General features: G+C 47.6%; 1 protein-coding gene across 5 annotated transcripts in view; it reads left to right on the plus strand.

Annotated features, from left to right (window-relative positions):
* ATXN7L1 (ataxin 7 like 1) overlaps positions 1-25,306 on the plus strand; it is a 244,213-nt gene that overhangs the window by 85,044 nt on the left and 133,863 nt on the right. For all 5 annotated transcript variants that reach the window (XM_042915430.1, XM_042915436.1, XM_042915444.1 and 2 more), the window contains exon 3: positions 1,068-1,172. In XM_042915430.1, the coding sequence (XP_042771364.1) occupies positions 1,068-1,172 (105 nt within the window). The remainder of the gene's footprint in view (positions 1-1,067; positions 1,173-25,306) is intronic.

Raw genomic sequence — 25,306 nt, forward strand, 5'->3', positions numbered from 1 at the left:
CTGAAGGAGGCTCCAGGCTCTGAACTGTCAGCACAGAGACTGATGTGGGGCTCAAACCCACCAACCATGAGATTATGACCTGAGCTGAAGTCTGACACTTAACTGACTGAGCCAGTCAGGCGCCTCAGCTTCCCTTGTTTTTAAAATCAGGTTCAAAACCCTTACTCGGTCCATAAGGCTTACAGCTTCTGGGCTCTCCCCCTTGTCCTCCTGTTCAGCTGAGAGGCTCCTTAGACACACAGAACTTCCTGCCTTGACTGACTGGGACTTTACCCCCGCCCCCCCCCCCCCTCCTCTGGCCCTTTGTTTACCCCCAACCTGAGCTCTCAGCCAAAATACCCCCCCCCCACCTCCTCAGGGAAGCCTCTGCAATGCCTCTGACCAGGTTGGGCCCCCATGCTCTCATGGGACTCCTCCCTACATCTTAGTCCCTCAGTTATAACCAAATGATGGCTCGTGTGATTATCTGCTTTACATTTCTCTCTTCTGCCACATAAGCTCCGGGAGAGCAGGGCTCATTGGTGTTCATCAACTACCCACGCCCGTGGCACAGTGCCTGGCACACGTAGGCCTTTGGTAGATATCGGTCGGATGAGTAACAGATAATGATGGCCCTTGTTTTCAGGCTTCCTTTTGCCTTGGGGTCAAAGGTGATGGGAAAACAGGCACCTCACCCAAGTGACCTCTGCTTCGGCAGGAATGGATCTGGGGGAGCCCCCCATCCTAAAATAACTAGCGCCCCATCGGGGGCCGGCTAACACTTGGCCCCTTCGTCAGGACAAGGTAACCCCCCGCAGATGGGACTCGCAGCCTCGCAGCACCTCTAACATGCGGGGTTATCGCGGTCCGACCCCCGGGCTACGATGAGCAGGGAGTCCGCGAGGCGGCAGCTCCTGCGGGCGCCGGGAGCTGCGTCAGGACTAACCCCGTTCCCTTCCGTAAAGATCATCGCCTTGCTGCGCGTCTCCTTTGAAAAGCTGCCCCGGAGGAAATTGCAAGAGGAAACTGTGCACCCTCTGAGACTTAATTGCTTTTTCAAAAAAACCCTGTTTTCATTTCCCCCACAGATATGCACTTATTTGGCCATTATCCAGCACATGACGACTTCTATCTCGTAGTGTGCGGCGCCTGCAATCAGGCCGTCAAGCCGCAGGTTTTCCAGGCGCACTGCGGTAAGTGGACCCCCGCGCCCCGCGACGCGTTCGCGGCCGCGCCCCTGCGGCTCCCACGCGGGGTTGGCCCCGTGTCTGCTTTAGGCCGCGGCGCCGGGTAAGCTCTTCCTGCGGCCCTGCCTCTGCTCACAGGGGAGCTGTCTTAGGAGCCTCCGTCCTTCTTCGGAAACGCTCAGGCCTGTCAGACCAAGTGAGAGAAACCCTGCAACCCGTTTAGGGAAATGGAAGCCCGCGGGAGCCATCCGCCCAGCCTTTCGGTGGCCTCCGAAGGTGACCAAAGGAAGGGAGGAGCGGGGCCTTGAGGAATTGCTCCTGCAGCCTGACACCGTGTCCCACTGGCAGAGAGGGCCAGACCGGGTCTCCCGGGGTTCACGCAAGGAGGGGCTGGAGCCAAGGGCAGCCCAGTGTGGGGCTGTCGGGGCCCTGCCCCAGGGAAATAAACGCCTGGCACTTAAAGCCTCAGGTTTAGTTTCTCTTTCTCCAAGAATGCTCTCTGTTTGTGTGTGGGAACCTGCTTTCCCCTCTGTATCATTACATCCTTGGTCTCACAAATTCCCTTCAGTATGTCAGCAGCAAACCCTAGACCCCCTTCCGTGTGGGTGCCTACAGCAGAGAAAAGTCTGCCTGCCCACCCCCTCAGGAACGCACAAGCAGCTGCTGACCTTAGGCAGGCAATTACTTAACCTCTCTGGATGGAAGTTTCCTTATCTTTAATTTACATGGGATGTTGGACCAGATGATTTCCAAAGCTGTGATATGCTGTGAATTCCAGAACGGTTATTTCCCAATCTTTTTATTTAAGCCAGACTCCCTTTTGATGAACGTAATGTCTCAGTGCCCTCTTTTACTGTTACATCTCAAAGCACGTTACATGTTGTGCCTTAAAAAAAAAAAAAAAAAATCAAAGCAGTAATACTATTGAGCATGCTTTTGTAAATGAGACGTCTCCCCCTTTCTCACACTCAGAATTTCTGACTTTCCCCCACCCCTTCAGTTATCACTATTCTGTAATAAATAGGTTTAAAATAAAGGGAGTTGCTTGTCTGAGCTCTTCAGTATATGTATTTGGGCCTTTAGAATAGCTTTTATGTATTCCAATATAATCTATGAATATGTATACATGTATATGATATATACATGTCTAAATACATATACTCTATCAGTGTGTGTGTATATATAGTGGCCATATTTTCTGTTGTTAATACACAAAGAGAATCCAGGATTTAGGGGCCCTCTGCAAGACTTTCTTACCTATACAAGGCAGAGAGAGTCCCCTACTTAAAGTGCCATACAGAGAGCTCTGTTTTCAGAGGCCAAGTCTCCTGACATGCCTGCAGCCAGCTCTGTGAGCTTGAGCTACTTGCTGAAGGTCTTGGGGCTTGGATTTCCTCTTCTCTTCCATGAGGAGTGATTTCCACTGGTGCTTCTAACTCTAACATTTTCATTTCTGGCTGAGTGAGCATGAAAGGAACAAGTTGTGTGCTCGGCACGAGCTGACCTTCTTGCTCAGTGCTCTGTAGCAAATGACCCTCCCTTCCTCCAAGAAGAGAGAGAAAAGGTCAAACCTTTCCGACAGGAAACTGTCAGAGACCGAGAGGTGGTGCCACCAGCTAAGGTGACAGGTGGGGGAATCGAAAGCAGAGCAGCGGCAGGAAGATCCCACACAGCTAGTGGCTCAGTGAATCACCATGGAATCTGTGTGGCCGATTGCTTCTGTTGGTCTCATGACGGATGATGCAGAGGCTAGATCACCCCGAATGTGATGGGCATTCCTTCATTCACAGGGATGTGCTGCTGTTCTGGGCACTGGGATATGCCTGCGAACAAGACAGACAAAAATCCCATAAGCCATCAAAACCTTCCCTGGGAACTTAATCCACTGGCAGAGTCTTTGATGGAAGGAACCAGAAAGGGACCCCGGACCCCACTATGCCCTGCAGAATTCTGCCCAAGGCAAGGAAGGCCTCAACTAGCCAGTGAAGGCAGCCTCTAGGGCTTGGCTCTGCTCACCCACGTGCCTCCCTCTGTGCTAGGCCTTTGGGTTAAGGAGCCAAGTCGAGCTTAGGGGGATGGCCAACGGTTTTGTGGCTATTTCCTCTGAGCAGTGACAATAAATTAGTCTGGGGGTTTGGGGTGACTGACCCCATCACTCGAAGCCCAGACTCCATTGGGCTTCTTGCTGAACCAGCTGACAAGCAGTGATGGGAACACAACCACAACTCAGCAGATGGAGGCCTCAAAACCTCCCTTGTCTTTCAGGTGTGTGTCCTGTTGATTCACAGCCCATATTTATCACGACCAAGAGAATGCAAGGCAGAGCTCAGAACCACAGCAATTCTTTGGGGGCAGTGAGGATTTCTTAGTTTCCCTGAGAATTCTTTCTGTGCTTTAATGATATTTCTTTTCGTGCTGTTTTATCTCCTATGGACTAGCCTTGCTCTCTTCAACAAGTTAATAAGAATGACACTGTGCTAAATGCCAGGTACTGTGCTGTGCACTTTCCCTATCTTTGAGTATGTAATCCTCTCAACGGCCCTACGAAGAGGTACCAGTATGATCCCTGTTTCGAACGTGAGGATGCCAAGGCTCAGGAGCACCCTGCCTGAGGTCTCAGAGCTAGGCAGGTGTAGAGCCTGATTAGGAATGCAGGCAGCATCACTCCAGAGGGAGAGAGGTACATAGTCTGCTGGCTTAGCCATCGTCCCTCACTGCCTGTCTGCATGCCCTCCCTGCCCTTCCCCCTCCAAGACCCACCCCATTCAATCACCACGTGGCGCATGAGAGTACGGGTCTTCAAACTCTATTTTATTAGCAGCAGAGTTTTGTTTTTTTTTTCCAAAAGGAATCTCATGAAGAACCCCTGATCTATAAATATATATGCAAAGCAGACCACTGGGGTTGAACTTTGTATAGGGGCTCTAACCCCACCTACCTGGCCTCTCCTGACTCCCAACCTGCCAGGGCTTCCATAGAACAGCCTTTGCAGTTTGTTGTGATGGAGAGGACGTGGGGTGGGAGGCAGACAAAGCAATTCATGTTAACTGTGTGACCTTGGGCAGGTTGCCTCTGTCTTTCCACCTTGTCTGCCTCACCGGAGTCACTGGTGCAGAATAACTGGTTTGCAAATACACCTAGAGCCCGGGTTCATTTCCTCCCTCTTCCTGCATGGCCTCGTTCCCCATTGCCCCCAGTTGGACGTGATTCATCCCTCTTAGTATCCATAGACTTCTGTTGCCCTGTGCCACGTCTCACCTTCTGCCGCGCACTTCAGTTATCTGTGGACTGTGTCAGCACATCTGCTGGCTTCTCGGATCCTTCCAGGACCAGGGACGTGCATTTTTAGCCCTGTGTTCCCAGCCAGCCCCCAGAAATGAGTTCATCATCACCGGCCTGACCCCAGGAAGCAGAGCTATGGTGCAGGGAGAGACATAACCCTGGGGCCAGTATGCCCGGGAACAAAGCCCAGTTCAGCCCTGCCTGGCCCTGAGACCCTGGACTTGTCACGTTTTAAATGACACAGGACTGGACGATATGTTCTCTTAGAAACTTACTCATTCTCAGTACGTGTGATTCAGCTCCTGGGTTTTATGGATCCTGGCATATACAGGGAGATGGGTGAATGGCAATATGCAAGGTCTCAGTGCCCTGGGTATTTTAAGTGAAATTGAAAAAATACACACGTGTATTTAGGCATTTGGCTCTGGGGGACTTTGAAGGTTGATGGTAATGTGAAACATTGAAAGCCATAGTGGAAAAATCATGAATTTTGTAGTCAAACAGACCCGGGTTAGAATCTTGACTAACATTTACTCTCTGTGTAACCTTGGGCTAATTGCATGACCTTTCTGAGCATCATTTTCCTCTAAAATGAAGGTGACAGTTCCTGCCTCGCAGATTTACCATGAGGAACAGAGATATAGTAGAGTTTTCTGGCACATGGGAAGGAAACAAAGAAAGGGGAGCTATTATCGTCAATAAAGTATGGCTATTTCTTATTAAGTTGAATGTTTCTTATGAAAAATGGGAAAACCGATTCGGTCAGATGCGTCCTGTCTTCATGTCTTGCCCCGTCTCTGGGGGCGTGCACGCTGAGGTCAGCCTACAGTTGCTGGCCTGTGATTCATCTTCAGCTTCACATACTCTTGAAGACAAGAATTGTCAGCCTGAAGATGATTACATTGCCAGGAGTCCCAAGGGTCTGGCTTTATAGATATGGTTTACATGCACATGAGGCCCCAGTGTCAGCTCCTTTGGAAATGCCGCGAAGCTCCCAGTACCTCTCTGGGGCCCCTGCCAGAGTCCATCCTGCTCTGGTCACGTGGCTGTACAGAATCCCCACTGCCAGGACTCTCTGCATTCCCGTCGCTCCTCACTTTGGGCCCCACGCTGATGTCCCAGGTATAAAAGGACCTGTGCTTGGCCTGGAGGCGGAGGCTCTTTGGGGGCCACCTTCTGAGCCACCCCACCTGTGTGGCCCCCTGAGGTCTACTTCCTGAGTCCATGCAAGTGTCCTTTAGATGCTTTTTAACCCCCTGCTCAGAAGATCTAGGATGTTGAGGGATAGCTTTGTTTCTGAAGCCCCTTAGGTGAGTTGATGAGGTTATTTAGGGATAGTCACAGAAAGGGGGAAATGGAAACAAAAAGCCTCACCTTGGGAGCCCTGATCCCACTCAGCAGGCATCCCTATCCTCACAGCTGTCCAGCCCAAGGTGTAGCTTAATATGCTGCCATGATGTGACTGCCTCATGGTTGGGAATAGCCTCTCTGGAATAAGTCTGCTTGGAATCAAGTTCCAGCACAACCGTTTATTAACTGTGTGACCTGGGCAGGTTACTTTGCCCTTCCCAAACTGTGCTTCAGTTTCCTTATTCTTAAAATGGGTAGAGTGGTTTACCTCACAAGGTTGTTGTAATGATGAAAAGAATTTGCATTTGGAAAATACTTAGTACAATTGTGAAACAAAGTTTGGTTACAAAGAGAAAAGTTGGGGGGCACCTGAGTGGCTCAGGGAGTTATGCGTCTGACCACGGCTCAGGTCCTGATCTCGCCGTTCTTGAATTTGAGCCTCATGTTGGGCTCTCTGCTGTCAGCACAGAGCCCACTTCAGATCTTCTGTCTCCCTCTTTCTCTGCCCCTCCCCCACTTGTACTCTCTCAAAAATAAATGAACATTTAAAAAATAATAAGAAAAAGAGAAAAAGAAAAAAGCTGGGACACCTGGGTGGCTCAGATGGTTAAGCATCTAACTCTTGATTTCAACTCAGGTCATGATCTTATGGTCCGTGGGATCAAGCCCAGTGCAGAGCCTTCTTGGGATTCTCTGTCTCTGTCTCTGTCTCTCTCTCTCTGTCTCTCTGCCCCTCCCCTGCTCGAACATGCGCACATGCTGTGTCTCTCTCTCTCTCTCAAAATAAATAAGCATTTTTTTAAAAAAGAAAAAAGAAAAAAGTTATGCTGTCATTAACCAAATGATGAGCTGCAGAGCTTTGTAATGAAATCTTGTCCCAAGGGTCCTCACTTGTGATGAAAGCAAAGTGGGAAGGTGATGCGTGTGACTCTTCCTCTTATGTCAGTGCTGCTGTGGGTCCCACCCTCATCCCAGAGAGAGCACTGCTGCCATTTTTCCAGAAAGACCATTCTGTGTGTGTGGTATATGCGTGCAGGTGTGCGTGTGTGTGTAGGGGTCTCATCAGTGTGCACAGGCCTGTATATAAGCTCAAAACGAGGTACAAGGTGCCTCCCATGGAAAAAATATTTTTATCACATTTAGTAGTTGCACACCCCTAACAATTAGGAATATTGCAATCAAAGAGAAGAATAATAGGTTTAAGTTGTAGTTTTGCAATTGGGTTGAACATTTAGGAAGTTGTAGGATTTGTCCAAATGAAAGGAGGATGATTTATTTTCTCTCCTTATGTCCTAATATGGTTGCATAATGTCCTACTGTCCAGCAACACTGTTCCCGTCGGGGCCTGGATAATGCTCTGTGCTGTGCTGTGCAGGGTGCTGAACCGTTCTCCTGGCCTCGATCTTCCTAGATGCCAGTAGCTGCCCCTGCCCTCGGTCATGACAACCAAAACTGTCTCCAACCATTGCCGGTGTCCCCTGAGGGGCAAAATTGCCCCCAGTCGAAAACTACTGCCATAAAAGATAACACCTCCATGTGTCATAGCGTATTCTGTGCTTTTCTATATTTAAATTCTTCTCCACATTAAAATGAGTGTGTGCGCACACACACATGAAGCCCAGAAATAACTACTGTGAAAGCACACACACGGCAGCATGTAGAAAGTTTACTATTTCAGCTTCCACGGAGCTGGTCACCAGGATAATTTCCCATCACGTTCATATGCAAAGCATAAAACAAGCTATCTTATAGACCCATAAGCTGCAGTTTTTCCCACCTCAAAATCAGAAAAGAGAAAAAAGGCAAAAGAAATAGCATGTTCGTGATACACACAGATCCTTCAAATTCTCTTGGCCACATTTGGTGCTTGTTCTCCAAGCAGAGAGCCATGCAGCCCCACACTCCATTCATCAGACAGAGATAATCCCTGGATGTCGCCGCCACTTTAAAAAAAAGTGTATTAGAACCAAAGAACCTAGATGTCATTCAATAGAAGAGGATTAATTTTTCCCCTCTTTCTCAGAGAGGGCTTTTTATTCCCTTTCCTGATTATATTTTTGAATGCCCTTCAAGTCGCTGTTTTGCATGTTGATGGTGATGCAGTAGAATTTAATGAACTGTGAGCCAAAGCAGAGAGGCTGAGCAGGAAAATGAATGAGTGACAGCGACTCACCTCCATTCCTTCCACACGCATCCAGATGCCAGTGTCAGTTGGGTACCGAGAGCAGCACAGCCCGGCAGCACGACACGTGGGAGCCTCATTAATGAGGTTCCAGGGTTTCCTGCAATCGTTTTTATTTTGTCTATCTCCAGGTGACCCCTAGTTGAGGAGGAAACAAACCATTTGTGCTTCTGAGCCATAGAGAAGGCCAGTCCCTCTGAGTGTCAGTGCCCCCTGGGCTCCTGGGGGATCATCTCCAGCTAATTATCCTGCAGGACTTCCTTTCTGAAGGTGTCAATTGCCCCTACACAGCTGTTTGGGTTTCGGTGTCAATTCACTCGGATTTGTTTGTGGAGATTAAATTTCCGTTTGTTATTATTGTTCGTTGCCTTTTATGAGAGTGGATTATTTACACCAGAGAAGTATGAAATAATTAAAGGAAATGGTTGTCGTCGAACATCTTCTTTGCCGAGTCTGACAGCACTAATCAATAAGGTTTGGCTAGAGCATGTGAATCTGTGCAAACTTTGTTAGTAGGATCCTTTTTTAACTTTAATTTGATGACTGTACCCCTGATCCAGAATTAACTCCTAGACTGATACGTCTTTTGGGCTCCTTATGATCAGAAACAGTATCTGTCATTGTTTCTTCTTATTTCATCTTTCCGTCATCCCTGGTAAAGTGTGGATCGTGCAACAGGTCCTGAGGAAATCCCTATAATAGATCCTACAGAGATCCCCATGGAAAGAATGACAGACGGACTGATTAACAAATGGGTTATACCTTAAGCATTACATCTGAGAGAATCTACAACAAAGTAGGACTACGTTTTGCACCACTTCAGATGTTTATATTTTCCACTTGCAACTGCTCAAGTTACAGTTAATGCCAGGTCTGGAACAGAGCAGATTGACCTGGTCCCAAACCCCGACTTTTCTTGGTCCTTTGCCAGTGGAAAACAACAGTACCAGTAACAACAATGATAACAGAGCTAATACACATAGTAAACACTTATTATGAGCTAGCCTTATTATCGTGCTGAGCCTTATTATGTGTTAGTTAATCCTCCCACCACCCTAAGGTCCGTGGTCATATTATCCCCATCATACACCAAAGGAAAGGGAAATTCAGAGGATTTGAGACATTTGCCTAAGATCAGCCTGATGTAAGTGGCAGAACCAGGGTTCCAACCTCTGTCTGACTCAAGTCACTTTAACCACTGTAGGGATTGAATGTTTTGGGTCTCGAACTCCCCGCAACCCTGTAACTAGACCGGGATACAGAAAGGTCGTTGTTGTCCCCTGTGGGACACTACACACAAAATGGCAGGTGCTCTCGGGCAGCTGAGCCCCATCTTTCTCACGTACGCTGCTGACCTTGTCTGCTTACAGGCATAGGTGAAGAACTTGGGCACAGTATTGAGGGACCAAAGAAGGGAGAAATAAATCAGCTATGGTGAGTGTGTTTAGAGCCTCAGCTGCAACATTTGAATAGACCTTTACATATCAACAAGTGAAAAGGAGGGAGCTTGTGGAAGAGGTGGAGAGGGTATCCCCATCAGTTCTGCCTGCTAGGTTCTCCTTTATCTCCAACACGTGAGCAGATCCACAAGATGCACCAACAGGTGATTTCATCTAAATCCACTGAAATTCCCTTTTTGCATGTTTCTGTGAATTAAGTAGAAATGTGAATAAATAAACAGCAGATGTGGGGCACCTGGGTGGCTCAGTCGGTTAAGCGTCCAACTTCAGCTCAGGTCATGATCTCATGGCTCATGAGTTCAAGCCCTGTGTCAGGCTCTGTGCTGACAGCTCAGAGCCTGGAGCCTGCTTCAGATTCTGTGTCTCCCTCTCTGTCTGCCCCTCCCCTGCTCATACTCTGTCTCTCCCTCTCAAAAATAAATGATAAACATTAAAAAAAAATTTTTTTTAGAACAGCAGATGTAATGGTTCAGCTCAAATTTCAAGCTAAATCAATAGGATCTTCATAACCTTGGGATTATTGAATTCATCTTTAATTGAAAAAAAAAAAAAAAAAAAAGCCCTTCTACTTGCAATCTCATCGAAGCCTGTTTCTTGAAGGCTGAGTCTTATGGATTCCCTTCTTCAGAGCCCCGTGGCTTTGACTCATTCATTTGTTTGGAAGCACCTACAACATGGCAGGCATTGTTCTGGTGCTGCAGGTGCAGTGGTGGCCAGCACAAATGAGGGCATGGCTTTCCAGAAGCTTACGTTCTGCTAGGTTAAATGACATAAACAACAATGCAATCAAGTCATATGAAGCATGTCCCAGCAGAGAGCACAGCAGGAGAGGTGAGTGGGGACAGAACGATGGGGCCTTGGAAGCCAGAGTGCAGAGTGCGGGTTTTATTTTGGGTTCTGTGAGAAGACACTGAGGGCACTGAGTGAGCGAAAGACATAATCTGGTTGGTATTTTTAGAAGATCACTTTGGCTGCTTGGAGCCTGGGAAACCTCCTAGGGACAAATGCAGAGCTGTGCAGATAGACAGAAAAGGATAAACTTGAGGTCCGTTCTGGAAATGGAGCTAACAGAGTTTGATGATGGGCTGAATTAGAAAAGAGAGAGGTCAACATTTAGGATTAGTTAGCAGGGGATTTGGCCAGTGATCTGGCCAGAAAAGCAGCAGAGGATGACGACATGGAAGTCAAGACAAGAAAGCGTTTCGTAGCGTTTCTTTCAAATGCCAAGAGGTTGAGTGAGCGGAGAAAAGAGAAGCAGCTGCTAGATTTGCCATCATAGGCTGTTAGTGACCTTGACAATAGCCATCTTAGTTATGTCTTGAGATTTTTTTCCAAGTGCAGGTGACTTCGTTTTTACATCACTGATAGACCTCTTTTTAGGCTGACGGTGCCCTAAGTGTTTCATCTACACTTGTGCTGAGCTCAGCTGCCTCCCACCCAAAACGTCAGCTGGTCCCTCTGTCCCCGGCAGCCCTGCGTTCTGTGGGACTGATCACTGTGCATCAGGGTCACCTGCGAACACTAGATGTCGAGTCTTCTGCATCCCTGAGTCCCAGCACAGAGCACATTTCCTGACTTGCTACACAGTCAGGTAGAAGGAAGGAGTGCACCCTCCACTTCACCAATATTAGCATACGTGATGGCTGCTACAAATGCTTGTTGACTTGTCTGTCCCATTTCTCTCTCTCTCTCTCTTACATACATACACACACACACACACACACCCCAGACTAGAGGTAGTTTCAAGAAGCCAGGAACCCTATTGTCACTCTCACATCTCTGTGTTAATAATGAGCGCTGAATATACAGTTGGTGCTCAATGTACTTTTTTTTAATGTTTATTTTTGAGAGAGACAGAGCGTGAGCAGGGCAGGGACAGAGAGAGAGGGGGAGACAGAGAATCTGAAGCAGGCTCCAGGTTCCGAGCTGTCAACACAGAGCCTGATGAGGGGCTCGAACCCATGAACCGCAAGGCCATGACCTGAGCCAAAGTGAGGCACTTGACCGACTGAGCCACCTACACGCCCCTCAGTATACCTCTTAAAAAATGACTCTTGTGAGAAAGGAGGGAGGAAGCAAACAATGAAGGAAAATTGGCTTGCTGTTTGTGAAGAAGCCAAATCCCACCTGTAAACGAGTATATTCATGTAGCAGATTCCACTCCTTGAAAGAGAAAGACTGTCTCTGTTCAGATACAGTTGGAGAGGCTGCAACGGGGGAAACGACCTTCCTCGTTGAGCGCTTGGGAGGCTGCCGCTTTGATCCCTGACCACAGCTGATTTCTGGAGGGCTGTCCCTGTAACGTGACCCCGGCTTCTGACTCATCACTGGCTACACCATTCCATTCCTGAGAGCTGTATCAACCGAGGAAAATTAGGGGAACAGTCATCGCTTTATTTAAATCCAAGGAAAGAATGTTGCCAGCAGTGATTCAAAAGGTCGCTTTGCAATTCTCCCCGTCCTGAGCCATGAGGAGAGCAGGATTTCCCAAGCAGCATTTCCTCCCCGGAGCAGAGAACCAGTACTCCGAGCGCTAGAGTTTGGGGTGACCGCGTATGCACGGGCAGCACGGCGCCCAGATCCCCTCCGGAAGTTCACAGCAGCTGTTAGCGGATTAATGTGCTCTGAGGTCTTGGAGTAAAAACCAGAAGCATCTCTTTCATTGTGGAGTCTCATCACTCTTAATTTATCAGAAGTCAGCCACAGGCACTGGGTAGTAATCATCATCATCATGCACTTTTGTTTCAAAAAATGTGGCCCTAGACACAATTCCACTTCATCCCGAGCTGGAGCAGAGAAACCTGGAGGAAAAACTGGCCACAGAGAGAGAGTCCACTCCCCGCCCCCCTACACACACACACACACACACACACACACACACACACAGCCATGTGCACTGTACTTTATGAACAGAAGGGCATTCAAGGGTGTGGTGATTATACATAATTTTCATCTCACACCCTGGTGCTGGGGCCCAGCTCCTGTCTAAGCTGGACCCCTGCTGAACAGTTGTCCTTTCAGAAGGGCCTCCTCTCTCAAGGAGTTGATTCTCCTTAGTGTTTTGCTGGGGTCACTGAGAGTCAGTTACCTCCCAGAGCATCCCATACGAGGAGCCCATGTATAGGTTCACCTCAGGGACTTTAAAGAAGGTTCCAAACTCTATTGCTTTTCTTAAAATGTTTATTTATTTATTTAAACATTGATTTACTTATTTTAACGCTTATTTATTTTTGAGAGACAGAGCGTGAGCAGAGGAGGGGCAGAGAGAGAAAGAGACACAGAATCCGAAGCAGGCGCCAGGCTCTGAGATGTCAGCACAGGGCCCAACACGGGGCTTGAACTCACGGACCATGACATCATGACCTGAGCCAAAGTCTGATGCTTAACTGACTGAGCCACCCAGGCGCCCCCAGCCCTATTGCTTCTAAAATCAAAGTGGTTCTCCCCATCGTGTGCACATTTACTATGGCAGATTTCTTCTCCCCTCCTCTGGAAAAAAAGTGCTGTTAAACTGATTTGACTTCTTAACAATTAACGGTGTCCTGGAACAGAGGAACTGCTGCAGCGGATGGTTTGTGTCGGACTTTCCCCGTGCTCTTGCACAGAGCCGGGCTGTTTGGAAAAGTATGCCAGTTAGGCAGTGCAGGAGCCGCGTGGGAAATAAATGGGTCTGGGGGAGCATGTAGACTGGGGGTAATGAATGATGAGAGGCTGAGCCAGCAACTTCACTGGGATGAATCCTGCTGCACATGGAATGAAGAACCTTTCTTCCCAGAGAAAGCAACCATAGCCTTTGTTTTACAAAACCGCAACTACAGATTTCTGTCCCAGGTTTGGTTTCTGACTGACCCTGGGACAGGTTTGCTTACTAGCATCACAGATGCTTTGCTTTTCTCCCCCAGGAATTAGTTCTTCAGATTCCTGAGTCTCCTACAGAGGTGCCTGTGGCTTCGTTCGGGTTGTGCCTATGGTTCCTGCTCATCGCCCTAAGTGGCCTTCCCCACCCCACGCGTTACCCTGTGCAACAAGTGCCTGCCTCCAGCAGGAGCACGCTGCACCCCTGCCATCGGTAGGGTCGCGCTGACGCCAGCCCAGACTGGCCCCCTCCCTCAGTGACCCGCATTACCGTCAGCTCTGGGTGTCATCTTGACGGCACTATCTGCAGGTACATAGGAGTCAGGTTACCAGTGTGTTTAAGAATGGCAGCTCTTAAGGGCGCCGGGGTGGCTCAGTCGGTTGAGCATCCAGCTTCAGCTTCGGTCATGATCTTGTGGTTCGTGGGTTCGAGCTCCTCATGACAGCTGTGCTCTCAGCTCAGAGCCTGGAGCCTGCTTCGGATTCTGTGTCTCCCTCTCTCTGCCCCTCCCCTGCTCACGCTCTCTCTCTCTGTCTCTCTCAAAAATAAATAAAAACATTTAAAAAGAAGAAGAAGAAGAACGGCAGCACCTCCAAATTCTTATTCTGCTTTCCCAGCTGCCCTGTCAGATCCTCACCGCTGCGACCCTCTGGGGTTTTGTAGGTGGGGCACCTCCATCCCTCTGACAGACCTTTGCCTCTGCTACTCTCTGAAGGGAGGTGGTGTTTGCCACAAGGGTCTGGGAGACCAGCAGGGAGGTCCAGAGGTGGGGGGGGGGGGATGCCCCTGAGAGCTGCCCTAATGTTTGTGAGCCAGGAAACCACCGTGCTGCTTCAACCGCCACAGGTGCCCCCGACACAGGCAGAAGAGCCACGTCTCCTCTCTTTTCTCGTCTCTCTTTCTGCCTCCCACCCCCACTCCCCCGCAGAGCTTACAGACCTGTCATTAATTCGATTTGACCCACATTACCCTGATCCTGCATTCCATCCATTTTCTGTTGTTTGGTGTTTTTCTCTCTAATATTTGTTTCATTAGTCAACCAGCACTGGAATCGTATTGGGTTGGCAGCACAGTCCAGGGGGAGGACCATCTGTCTGGTTTGGGTTTTATTTTGAGGGATTCCTGGGGGGGAAGTGCGTTCCTCCCCACAGGATAAATGGACCTGTATTTTTTCCTGTGTATCTCCTAGGCAGCATTCCCTGACCATTTTTCAGAAGTGGTTGGCCCTGTGAAAAAGCAACCAGAAGGCCTCGTACAAACTGTCACCTGCAGTGTTTATTCCAGAACACTATTGATTGTAAGACTCCACGTCAGCAGAATAGCACCCCTGCCCAGGTGCCAGCAGCATGTCCAGGCCAGTCTCCAGCCAGCCAGCATCAGTGAGCAGAAAGAGATGGGTGTATGGTGCGGCCAGCAGGGCACGGCCTGGGGAACGAGCCAGTAGCCGCTCCTGGTGCTGCACCACGGGGTCATAACGGACCCATGCACATCCCTCTTTCGTTTCTCCTGGGACTCAGGTACCTCACCTTCCCTTTGGTTTATAATTTAGTTCCAAGCACAAAACAATGAAGCTATCATGGCTTAGGGAGTTTCCTGTGTCTGGTGATAGCCCTTGACAAATGTTATGTAAGTTAACCTGGTCCCATAGCACCTAGGCCACACATAGGAAAAAAAAAAAAAAAAAAATCACACAGCCACAGTTTAGGAGTACGGCTTTAGTTTTCAGATGCAAAGAGTAGTAGGGGAGGCCTTACCATTGTTTTATTTTTTGATTTTTGGCTTAGTTTATGATGGCCAGAGAACATTAGCTATCAGTTACCCATTTTATAACTTAACGATATTTCCTTCGTAACTAGTTAGCATGTGACCATTTTTTAAAAATGTTTCCTAGGTGATTAGAAGATTTATTTAATCTCTCTTTTGTGTGCAAGGTTCCACATATTTATTATTTTGTTGTTCAGATCTTGTGTATCCTTGCCATTTTTGTCTGTTTGGTCTGTAATTTCTGAGAAAGGGGTTTTAAGTCTCCTATGATGGTTGTAAGTGTGTCAGTCTCTCTTGGAACTTAGACGGCTTTTGATCTACAGTATTGAGGCTTCACTGTTGGATACCTATAGGTTTATGACACATGGCTTTTTTGTGGTGGAATCTTCATCCTATTAACTTTTCCCTTAGGTCCTATTGTATCTGATTAACTCTCCTACCCAGTTTTCTTTTGGTCAATATGTATTTACCTTATCTCTCCAGTCTTTTATTTTCAACTTTTCTTTGTCATCTTGTCTTGGACAGCTCTCTTGTAAACAGTATATAGCTAGCTTTTGTAAAAGTCCAATCTGATAGTGTCTTTTAATAGGTGAGTTTTATCCATTTACGTTTATTGTGATTACTTTATATATTTGGACTTATTTCTATCTTTTGAGTTTCTGATTGCCTTGATTTTTGTTTGCTTATTTGTTCTCTTTACCTGTCCTCCATTAAATTGACAAAGTTTTCTTAACCTTCTCTCCATTTTTCATTTGCTAGTTTGACCACAATAGATTTTATTTTATTTCTACATCTATCTATATATAAATCTATTTTTTAATCTTATTTGGCGATTGCCATTAAGTTTTTAATATGCATACTAAACAGTAATTTCTTTTCCAAGAAAGTCTATGGTTTTCCAGTATTGCTGTGTCCTCAAGCAGCACAAACACTTTTGCACACTTTTCTCTTAAGTCAACTGGTAATGACAATAAAGAGTTGAAATTGTGGCCCACAACGTTGCCATGCATTCTCAGCCTACTGACTCACAGGGGGATTAGAGGTACCCCGATTGATTTATGAAGCATGAACTTTTTGCTAATTCACTCTATTTTACACCCTGGGGTGTTTTTGGACATCTGTCAAGTTCAGAGTGACATGTTCATTTCCAGTTTGTAAAAATATATCTCAAAAACAAATTCTTTTGAATTGTAGTTTAACTATTTTTGTACAAATCCCTCTAAAATCTCAAAAAAAAAAAAAAGAAAAGAAAAGAAAAAGGAGGAAAAGAAAAGAAAGAAAGAATCTGTCTCTCAAGTTCCTGAAAATGTTCTGAAGTGGCATTGGATAAAAGAGAATGCAGAATCCCGTGCTCTACTGCTAGGGCCTGTTCCCATAAATCCTGTTCGTCATGTGTAATGATTTTCAGTGAGAAAATGAAGGGGCTTCTCCCTGCTGACACCTGCTTACTTATCCCTTGATTCTCGAACTTTAATGTGCATATGAATCCCCCAGGGGTTTGCAAAATGCTAAATTGCTAAAATGCAGATTCTGGATTCAAGTATGTCTATATTTCTGATATGCCTCTGGGTAATATGCTGGTGCTTTTGGCACACAGACCACATTGGAGTAACAAGTGCTTGGAGAATAAAATTTAGCTAGGAAGATAGGGGCCTCAGCCCTCGGTCAGGGTTCCATGATACCTCACAGAACGGCAGATAGCAGAAGAAATACTCTCTTTGCAGTGGTTTGGGATTCAGGATCATTCGAATTCGGAAAGTCTCCTTACGGCTTTAAGGTCTGGCAGAGCCCAGAATGAACGCTCATTCTGTGCACTGTGAGTCCCTCTTGCCTCTGTCGGCTCTGCCTTCCCTCTGGAGGTCGGCACGGCACATGCTTCAAGTCTCAGGCCTGTCACTGTGTCATGTAGATGTGACACCATGAGTCAGTGCCCGAGAAGGAGCCTGCCTGGGGCCAGGGGCAGGTTTCCTGGTAATTTATGTTTAAGACAAGCTTTTAATAGAGATACACTTTTAAATAGTAACCAGGAAAAAGATTCTCTCTTCTTAACGGGTAGCCATTTATAGGACTCAGCTGTTGAGGCTCAAGGGTAGCATTAGGCTTAAGTTTAATCTTCTGTATATACCATAATTTACAGCACCGAGTAAAGCATTGTACGTACAACCATTTCAGTCATTTGCTGTGATAAATAGCTATTGCTCTTGGCGGAACAGAAACACCATCTCTGCTTTCCATTTATGAATATTGAATGGTCTCGGGCAGACGTTCGCTATAAGTTTTTAAAGGGGAAATCCCCACTGAACGCAACTCCTCACTAGCCCCAAGTACAATTTCCCTGCTCTGCACACCAGTCAGCCCTCAATCCACGTGTATCCTGGTGAATCCTGCACAGAGCACTTCGGACAATTCCAAGTTCTCATCCTACCGATTTGTACCACATGCCTCGGGTTGTTTGGTAGATTTAGCTGGTGGCAGGAAGCCACTGACAGGACTCAGGGAAATATCTTAAAGGTGATAATCTGATGCCGGAAAAATAGAAGGGATGTGATTCTGTCGGATTCCTGACAACGAGAAGGTGGTGTCAGCTAGGGAAATTGCAGCTAATGGGGGCAAAGGGGGGGCTGGGGGAATGTTAAGACGATAAATCTCTAGGCATCTACTCTTTAGGAACTCAGAGACACACATGCCTCCCTGCAGACTTCCTTTAGTTCAGATACCTTATTCCCTGCCCTCTGGGAGGAGGCAAAATGGATACTCAAGTATGACACTTGGTAGAGTGAACAGCTTGTCTTGGGAAGTCCCCTGGGTCTGAGTCGGCTGGTCACCGTAGAGTCAGGCTTCCAGAAACTACCCCCTGAGCCCCTTTCCTTCCCCCATGGGAATTTTCTGCATTAGGGATTAAAATCCTTAGAGTGGCATTCCTTGATTTGTCTCACGGTTATGAGTACCCACTATGTGTCAAGCTTTACATTGAATGGTGAGACAGGACTCAGAGGAGAACATAAGGAGGAGGGCGAACAAGGAGAAGAGCACCCCTTGGCCTCCTTTTGAGTGATGTCACATAGACCGCCTTCTGTGGCCACTCCAAATGCCACTTATCAGCAGCATCTCTCTAAGATGTTTCCTTTGAATACAGAGATTAGAGGCTTCTGTTCTCACTCCAGCCTTTTGAGGGTGATCGTATATCTATAGAAATATCTTCGATTTCTACGGCATCTTGCCCTTTACGAAGCACTCACTAGTAGCTTGTTCATTTTCACCATGATAACGATTGATAGAGGCTGGCTTCCCAGATTTGGAAGCTCAGAGAAGTTCGGCGACTTTCCTAAGGTCGCTGATGGATAGGGGCAGAGCTGGGATTAGTACTCAGGACTCCTGAATGTGAGCTCAGTACATTCTCCATGAACAGAGACCCCGGGGTGGGGGGGGGGGGGCGGTAATGCACAGCAGCAGCAAAATATTGGAGGCAGGTGTACTTTTATGCAACTTCTAACCTTTACCGTCTCTAATCCCAGACCTAGAGGCAACCAGCACATCGTCCGGCTTTGTTGTGTCTGCCTCACATGGGGTCCAAGCTTTCTGTAATAACCATTTGAAACACAGTCTTACCAGTTCTGATTCTGAAGGAATAGTATTCAGTCGGCTTCTGGGTCATGATCCACCCTTTCATTTCCTGGCCAGCAGATTCCATCAGGACAAAGTTACGGTCATTTTAGCAGCCGCCGTAGGCGTTTGGTTGTGTTCTGCATGAGAATAAATCCGTTCAGCATTCTGATTAGTGACAACCAGTGCTGAGAGAATTGTGCGGGCCAGAAACTCCAAGTATGTGTTTCATGCGTGTAAACCTACTAATGAGAATGGGGTTTGGCAGAAAGCTGAGCATTGACGTTCCTGCCACCAGAGCTTAGAGTTGCTTGTTAGTATTCTGAGAGCTGGATTATAGACGCAGATACAATACAATTTGATCTTGATAACATCTCTCATTCCCAGGCCTCAGATAAGTCTGTTAAACAGGAAGAGGGGAGGAAGCAATCTGGAAAGAGAATTGTATATAAGTGGCTCAAGAGACCTGGCAATTTAGGACTCCTTTGCAACCTTGCTGTGACCTCCCACCTCTCTTTGCCCCTCTGTGGAATGGCCATGGTGGTTCTGCTCCATGGTTATTCTTAGAAATGAATAACTTGAACACGCCTTGGCATGTGACTTGTGCTATAAATATGCCTTGCTGCCATGTGGAAAAAGGAGTTTTTAGCTGAAATGCATGATGAGGCGAGGCAGGGAACGTCAGTCCCTGGCAGCAGGCGCCTTGCCCGAGACAGGAGAGGTATGAGGGAGAGGGCCAGGTGCTTGTCTGAGAGAGGAGAACACAGAGACCATCTCTGAAGCAGTCTGGGGCAACATGGTGGAATGTTCAAAACCGACACGCACAAAATAAACGTTGGAACGTCTGGCCTGAATTTAGCAACAAATAAGGGACTGGAGATGAGCCTCTGTCTCTTCACATTGCAGGCTCTGTGCTCCAGCTCCGGCCGTCCGCTGACTTCTAGAGGGTTGGGCCTGGGGCAAGAGGAGGACCTAGGCAAATCAGTGCCCATGTGGTGAGGTTCAGCTGCTATATTTGAAAGAGGACTGGATTAGGGAAGCATCACAGGGTTAGGCACAAGCCAGACCCTGGAGCCAAGCTGCCTTGGTGTACTTATGGCTCTGCTCCCCATCAGCCCATCCCTCAAGCTCTCCATGCCTCAGTTTTCTCATCTACAAGATGAGGATGATATCGATACCTGTCTTAGAGGTGGTCAGGAAGCTAAAATGAGTAAACACGAGTGTAACGCTGACAAGAGCACCCGACATCTCTCTACATAAGCAGTGAGGGCTTCTCCAGCCCTGCGAACGCCAGCCTATGGCAGAGAAGAAACACAACCTGGATTGGCTGAGGAAAGTTCACCTCCAGAGGACTGAGTGTGTTGGCCATGGATTACATGGTCATTCCCAGAGAGGCAGCATCGGCTGGAAGGAAGAAGAGTCACAGCCAGACGAGAGCCAGCGTTGGCTGGACCACCGGCTGTATCCACAAAAGCAGATTCCAGTGGCCGGCATCCTAGAAATTTTTGTCCCTTTATCTCACACAAGTCTGTCTTTCCCAGCGTCATTTACTGATACTGTATCTCTGCTCTGGAATCCTACAGAATCCTTCCCCTGTTATCTGTCTGCCTCAACATGGGAAAAATCCCTCTCATCTGGAATTCCTGTCTAATGCCTGCCGTCCTGCCTCACTGCAGTGTGTGGGCAGGACCGCTCTCTGCTGCACATGCTTCAGAATGACTGGATTTCAGGCTTTCAGAGCAAGTGTCTTTAAATCCACCGGTGAAAGGAGACAGCAGTCATCTGCTGGCTGGTGTTTGCCAAAATGTGGCCTTATGACGGGATGGAGTGATGGCTCCTGGCATGAGAACCGGTTCCCCCTGGGCATACACCCAGCCTGAACAGCTCCTTTAAAACCAGAAGCAATTTGTCATCTTTTGATTCTCTTCCAGCACTGTCCCTGTCACAGGTAGATAAATGAGGCGGCATATGGGTGTCCAAACGCGGGAACGTCTAATCCCCGCGGTTTCCCGCAGAGCCGTCACTCCACGAGGGTGGAGAGCACAGTGGGGTGGTCCCTGGCTCCGGGATTGTCACCACGAGCAAATTTTTTCATCACGTGTCCCATTTATATGCATGAAATGCTTTCTCAGAATCTCCCAGCCCCCGGTGTGCCACTGATAGGTGCGTTTCTCATTTCAGAATCCTGAAATGAATCATACATTTGTGAGCTCACCTTCTTATGTCTCTAGCTCCACAGAATGCCACCAATCAAATCGGTGTCTCGGCAGAAGCCAGCAAGCACCCCTGAATTAGAAATAGATAGGGGTTGGGCTCTGTGTTCTAAAAAGCCTTGATGACAGAAGGCCAGTGGGAAAGGCGGATGCATTTCAGGTCACCTCAAGTTGCATGCTCTGTATATGGCTTGAAAGATACCCTTTGACACGGCCCACGTGGACTTTCCATTTCCCTGGTGGTGTATAACTGAAGTCACCAGGTGATTTGCAAGGATGCAGTAAGCGGATGTGACCTCCTGATGCCTCTCGCTTGCCAAAACGTGGGTGACCCGTGATGCCCGTGTAAATGAAGGATAGTCCTATGTGGCGGATGAGCTCTGCTAGCCAGGGCAGGCCTGGTGCCCATGCCAGGGTCTGAGTGTGTTGTTGGTCCTGCCAGACAGCTTTGATGTCGTCTATGGTCATCAGTCACCCCCTTCACCCCCGTGGCTGCCAGATTAACTGGGCAGCTACAGTCACAAGAGCCCGGGCTTGGCTGGATTAACTCAAGTTCATCGCTAACCACAGGAAAATCATCTGCCCTGATAGTGTTGCAGTGAGTCATTGAGCATCACTGGGGCACCCTGAGAAAAGAGCAAATGTGGAGCATTTTCTCAAAGCTGGATCTATTGAGCATGCAGCAGATTTCTCGCAGGCCACCATAAAGGCTTTATGGCCAGCTCCTAATTATCTATGGTACTGAAGGAGAAATCTAGCATGACCTTTCACATTTAAAAATAAATCCCTCTATTGAACTTGACCCAGTGGTTTCATACTAGAAATCTATTAGGGGAAGGTGGTATTTCCTTTTATGTTTTCCCATTTAACCAGTAGTTTTAATGAGCAACAAAATGACCTAACGGGGCTGGGAGTACAGCACAGGAAGGTAATTGGCGTGAGGTTAAGGGATGGGTCCAGGCCTATTTCCTGCCTCGTTCGGCCTCTGTTCTTCTACTGACTGCGTTTGTTTGCTGCATCTACTTTATAAGGTCAGGAGAAGATCAAATGTAGAAATATCCCCAAGCCTAGCCAGAGGAAGCACACAGAACATCTTAGCTGTTATGACTTATGTAGATTTACAGAAACTCTTACTTCATCAAGAGGACGAAACGACAGATGAGTTTGTTTATAAAAGACAGGTGCGAATCTAAGTGAATCTTTAAGGTAATTCTGTATTTCATTCATGGCGAAATCACATCATCTTTTTTTTTTTTTAAGCTTAAAAGGCTGAGCCAGCTGTGCATGATATATTAAATACACACATTTACTTACTTCGGAAAAGTTACGATTTTGAGAGTATGATCATTCCTGGGGGGGGGGGGGCGCGACAGGGACAATTTTCATATACCTCTTGCCCATTGAAAAGAGTTACGTGTAAAGAATGATTTCCATTCCTTGGATTGGTGTCTTCAAATTCCTGCTTTCTTTTCAAGTGTGGTCATATAGCAAGAGAAGGGAAGACTGTGAGCTGCTTAAGGAAGGAGTTCCTTATAAATCCTCTTTGTTTTCCCAGAGTGTCTGGCAAATAGTCACTCAGTCAATGTCTTATGAATGAAGGAATCAATAATTTAGATATTTAATCCTTTATGCCAGTGATACTCAACCTTGAGCCATGCATCAGAATTGTTCCGGGGCTTGTTAAAACACAGACTGCTGGGTCCCACCCTCAGAGTTTCTGATTCGATGGGTCTGGAGTGGGACCTGAGAATGTGCATTTTCACAAAGCCTCTGGATGATGCTGGTGCTGTTGGCCCAGGGCTGTACTTTCACCTGTTTCAAGACTTCCAAGAGACTAACATCTGTAGTTGTCTGACCTTGCCCTGGGTAACTAAGATAGATTTTGTAAAAATTACCAGGATTTGATCAGATAGAAAAGCAACCTACATTTTTTTTTAATTGAAAACTACATTTTGGGGGCGCCTGGGTGGCTCAGTTGGTTAAGCGTCCGACTTCAGCTCAGGTCATGATCTTGCAGTTCCTGAGTTCGAGGCTGGCATCCTGAGTTCGAGCTCTGTACTGACAGCTCAGAGCCTGGAGCCCGCTTTAGATTCTGTGTCTCCCTCACTCTCTGCCCCTTCCCTGCCCACTTGCACTCCGTCTCTCTCTCTCAACAATAAATAAACATTAAAAGGAAAAGAAAGAAAAAGAAAACTACATTTTGTTCCTTGTATAATTATGAGAGATGTGAGAATCAGATCACCACCTTCTTCTTAATTATGGTCTCTGCTGGCAGGACGCACCCACTCCAGGAGGGTGGGGGAGGGTGGTACTCTTCCAACACTTAAGCCAGATTGTACCTCCATCCACTTTGGAAATCTCTACTTGGTGTCAGAGGTGCTTAACTGCAAAGCTGAAACGAGACATGATCTTTTCCAGAAACTGCAGATGAGCAAAAAGGGTACAGGAGATGAGCATATGATACAAAAGGGAACAAGTTCCTTGCGAAGTCTTTTCATGCTGGCTGTCGGCCTGACTGAAGTCATTAGGCCCACAGGATTCAGAAACACAGAGGGAGTTTCATGGGTTGAGGAAGGCTGCTTTCTGCAAAAAAGTTGTGCTAAGTCCAGATGTTACTTTGGACGGCAGGCAAAGAGCTAGACTTCCCAAACCCAGGCCACTGGGAAGCTCCCGCACTCCCCGCAGCCATGCATCCCCCCTCTTTTCAGGAAAGAGTCCTTGAGACTGTGAGGACCCTCAGAAGAGGCCAGGGACAGGTCAGTAGAGGGTGCCCCAGGGATACAAGACTCCCTGAACAAAGAGAAGAGATCAAAATGGAACCTAAGAAGGCAATTGAAGGGTAAGAGGGGACCAAGACCTTCCTCTGACGAGAATGCACAAGTAACCTATTGCTATGTAACAAATGACCCCAACATCCAGCAGCTTAAAACCACAACTATGTTTTGTCTTACACAGTTTCCGCAGTTTCCGTGGGTCACGGACCTGGAGTGGTGTAGCTGGGTGGTTCTGGCTCAGGGACTCTCATGAGGTTGCAGTCAAACTGTCATCTGTGAGCCGCTGTCATCTGAAGGCTTGGCTGGGGCCGAAGCTTGGCTCTACCAAGATGGCGCCCTCACCTGGCCGTAGTAGGCCTCTCCACAGGGCTGCTCGCAACCTAGCAATTAACTTCCCCCAGAGCCAACAACCTGAGAGGGAGGAAGTCAGAATGCTGAAACAAGTCCCTCCAGCTGGCCCCCACTCAAGGGGAAGGGAGTGAGGCGTCACCTCTTGAAGGAGGTATGCCGCCACAGAGCACGTCCCTTTCATCCTCCTCTTGCCAGGCCCAGAAAAGCACAAGAATAACTGATAAAGGGCCTTTTGGGAAAGGATGACAGGAGCTTTAAAAAGGACTCCGAAGGGCGCTGTGGCAAATTTGCCTGATCGGACTGAGGAGAGGTGGTTGTGGAGAGGAAGGGGCACTGGAAGCTCTGTGGGCTTTGAGCCCACTCTCCTTTAGGGGTCTCTTCAGGCCCAGGACTACTTTGCTTACAAGGGACTGAAGTCACCTGTGAGTCCCAAGGATCAGGTTTGGTTCCAGAGAAGAGGAAGCAGGGGCTCCTGCTGGAGAAGGAGCCATTGACAGCACTGGCATCGTCTAGGTCGTCTGGCCTGCCCGGGTCCCCCTAGGCAAAGAAGAGCAATTCCAGGCAGACACGGTGTCCTGCAATAAAGGGGAGCTTCTGGGCTGTGCCTTCCAGGAAGGATAAATTGGGGGTGGGGCATGTTAGGAAGCAGGAGAGGGGAGCCCCACTCTTTTTTATTAAATCAACCCCAGTTGGGATGATGGCTCAGTACCGCTAGGCACAGCAGCAGTCAACCCCTCGTGGCTTTGGCTCCTGGGTCCCACACAGAGACCACACATGGGGGTACATGTTTATTTTGGCCACCCGGGCTTCGTGAATGGATCCTGTTTAGCAGTCTTAAGCTGCAGACCGTTGGTGGTCATATTGTACTGTGTCTGTTCTTATCTCCCCTATCATCCCCAGGGAATAAGCTAATCAAACCTGCTGATGATTTTACACCAAGAAGGAGATAGCTAATAACTTGGATGACAAGTATTAGAATACAATGTGATGTGGATAAATTGGGCCCATGTATTAAGGGCTATAAAATGAGATTCCATCAAGGCATGAATAATGGTGCCTGTGGAAAGGATTAATCAAATACCCCATTAAAAGGTATGGGAATTCTGGTCAGACAGCCCCGGTTTAATTACACTCCGGCCCCCACCCCGCCCTCTCACTCGGTTCCCTCTGAAACTGCTTTCTGCTACGAGGAATGTGGGAAAGAGTTTAGAGGAAATTATAGAAAAATTGAGACATGCGTTTTGATAGAACAAGATCATGAAGACAGATTTAAGCAACCAGTGTTTAATTTAGGAAAAAGAGATA

This window comes from Panthera leo, chromosome A2 (genome assembly GCF_018350215.1).
Source record: "Panthera leo isolate Ple1 chromosome A2, P.leo_Ple1_pat1.1, whole genome shotgun sequence".
NCBI classification, from domain to species: Eukaryota; Metazoa; Chordata; class Mammalia; order Carnivora; family Felidae; genus Panthera; species Panthera leo.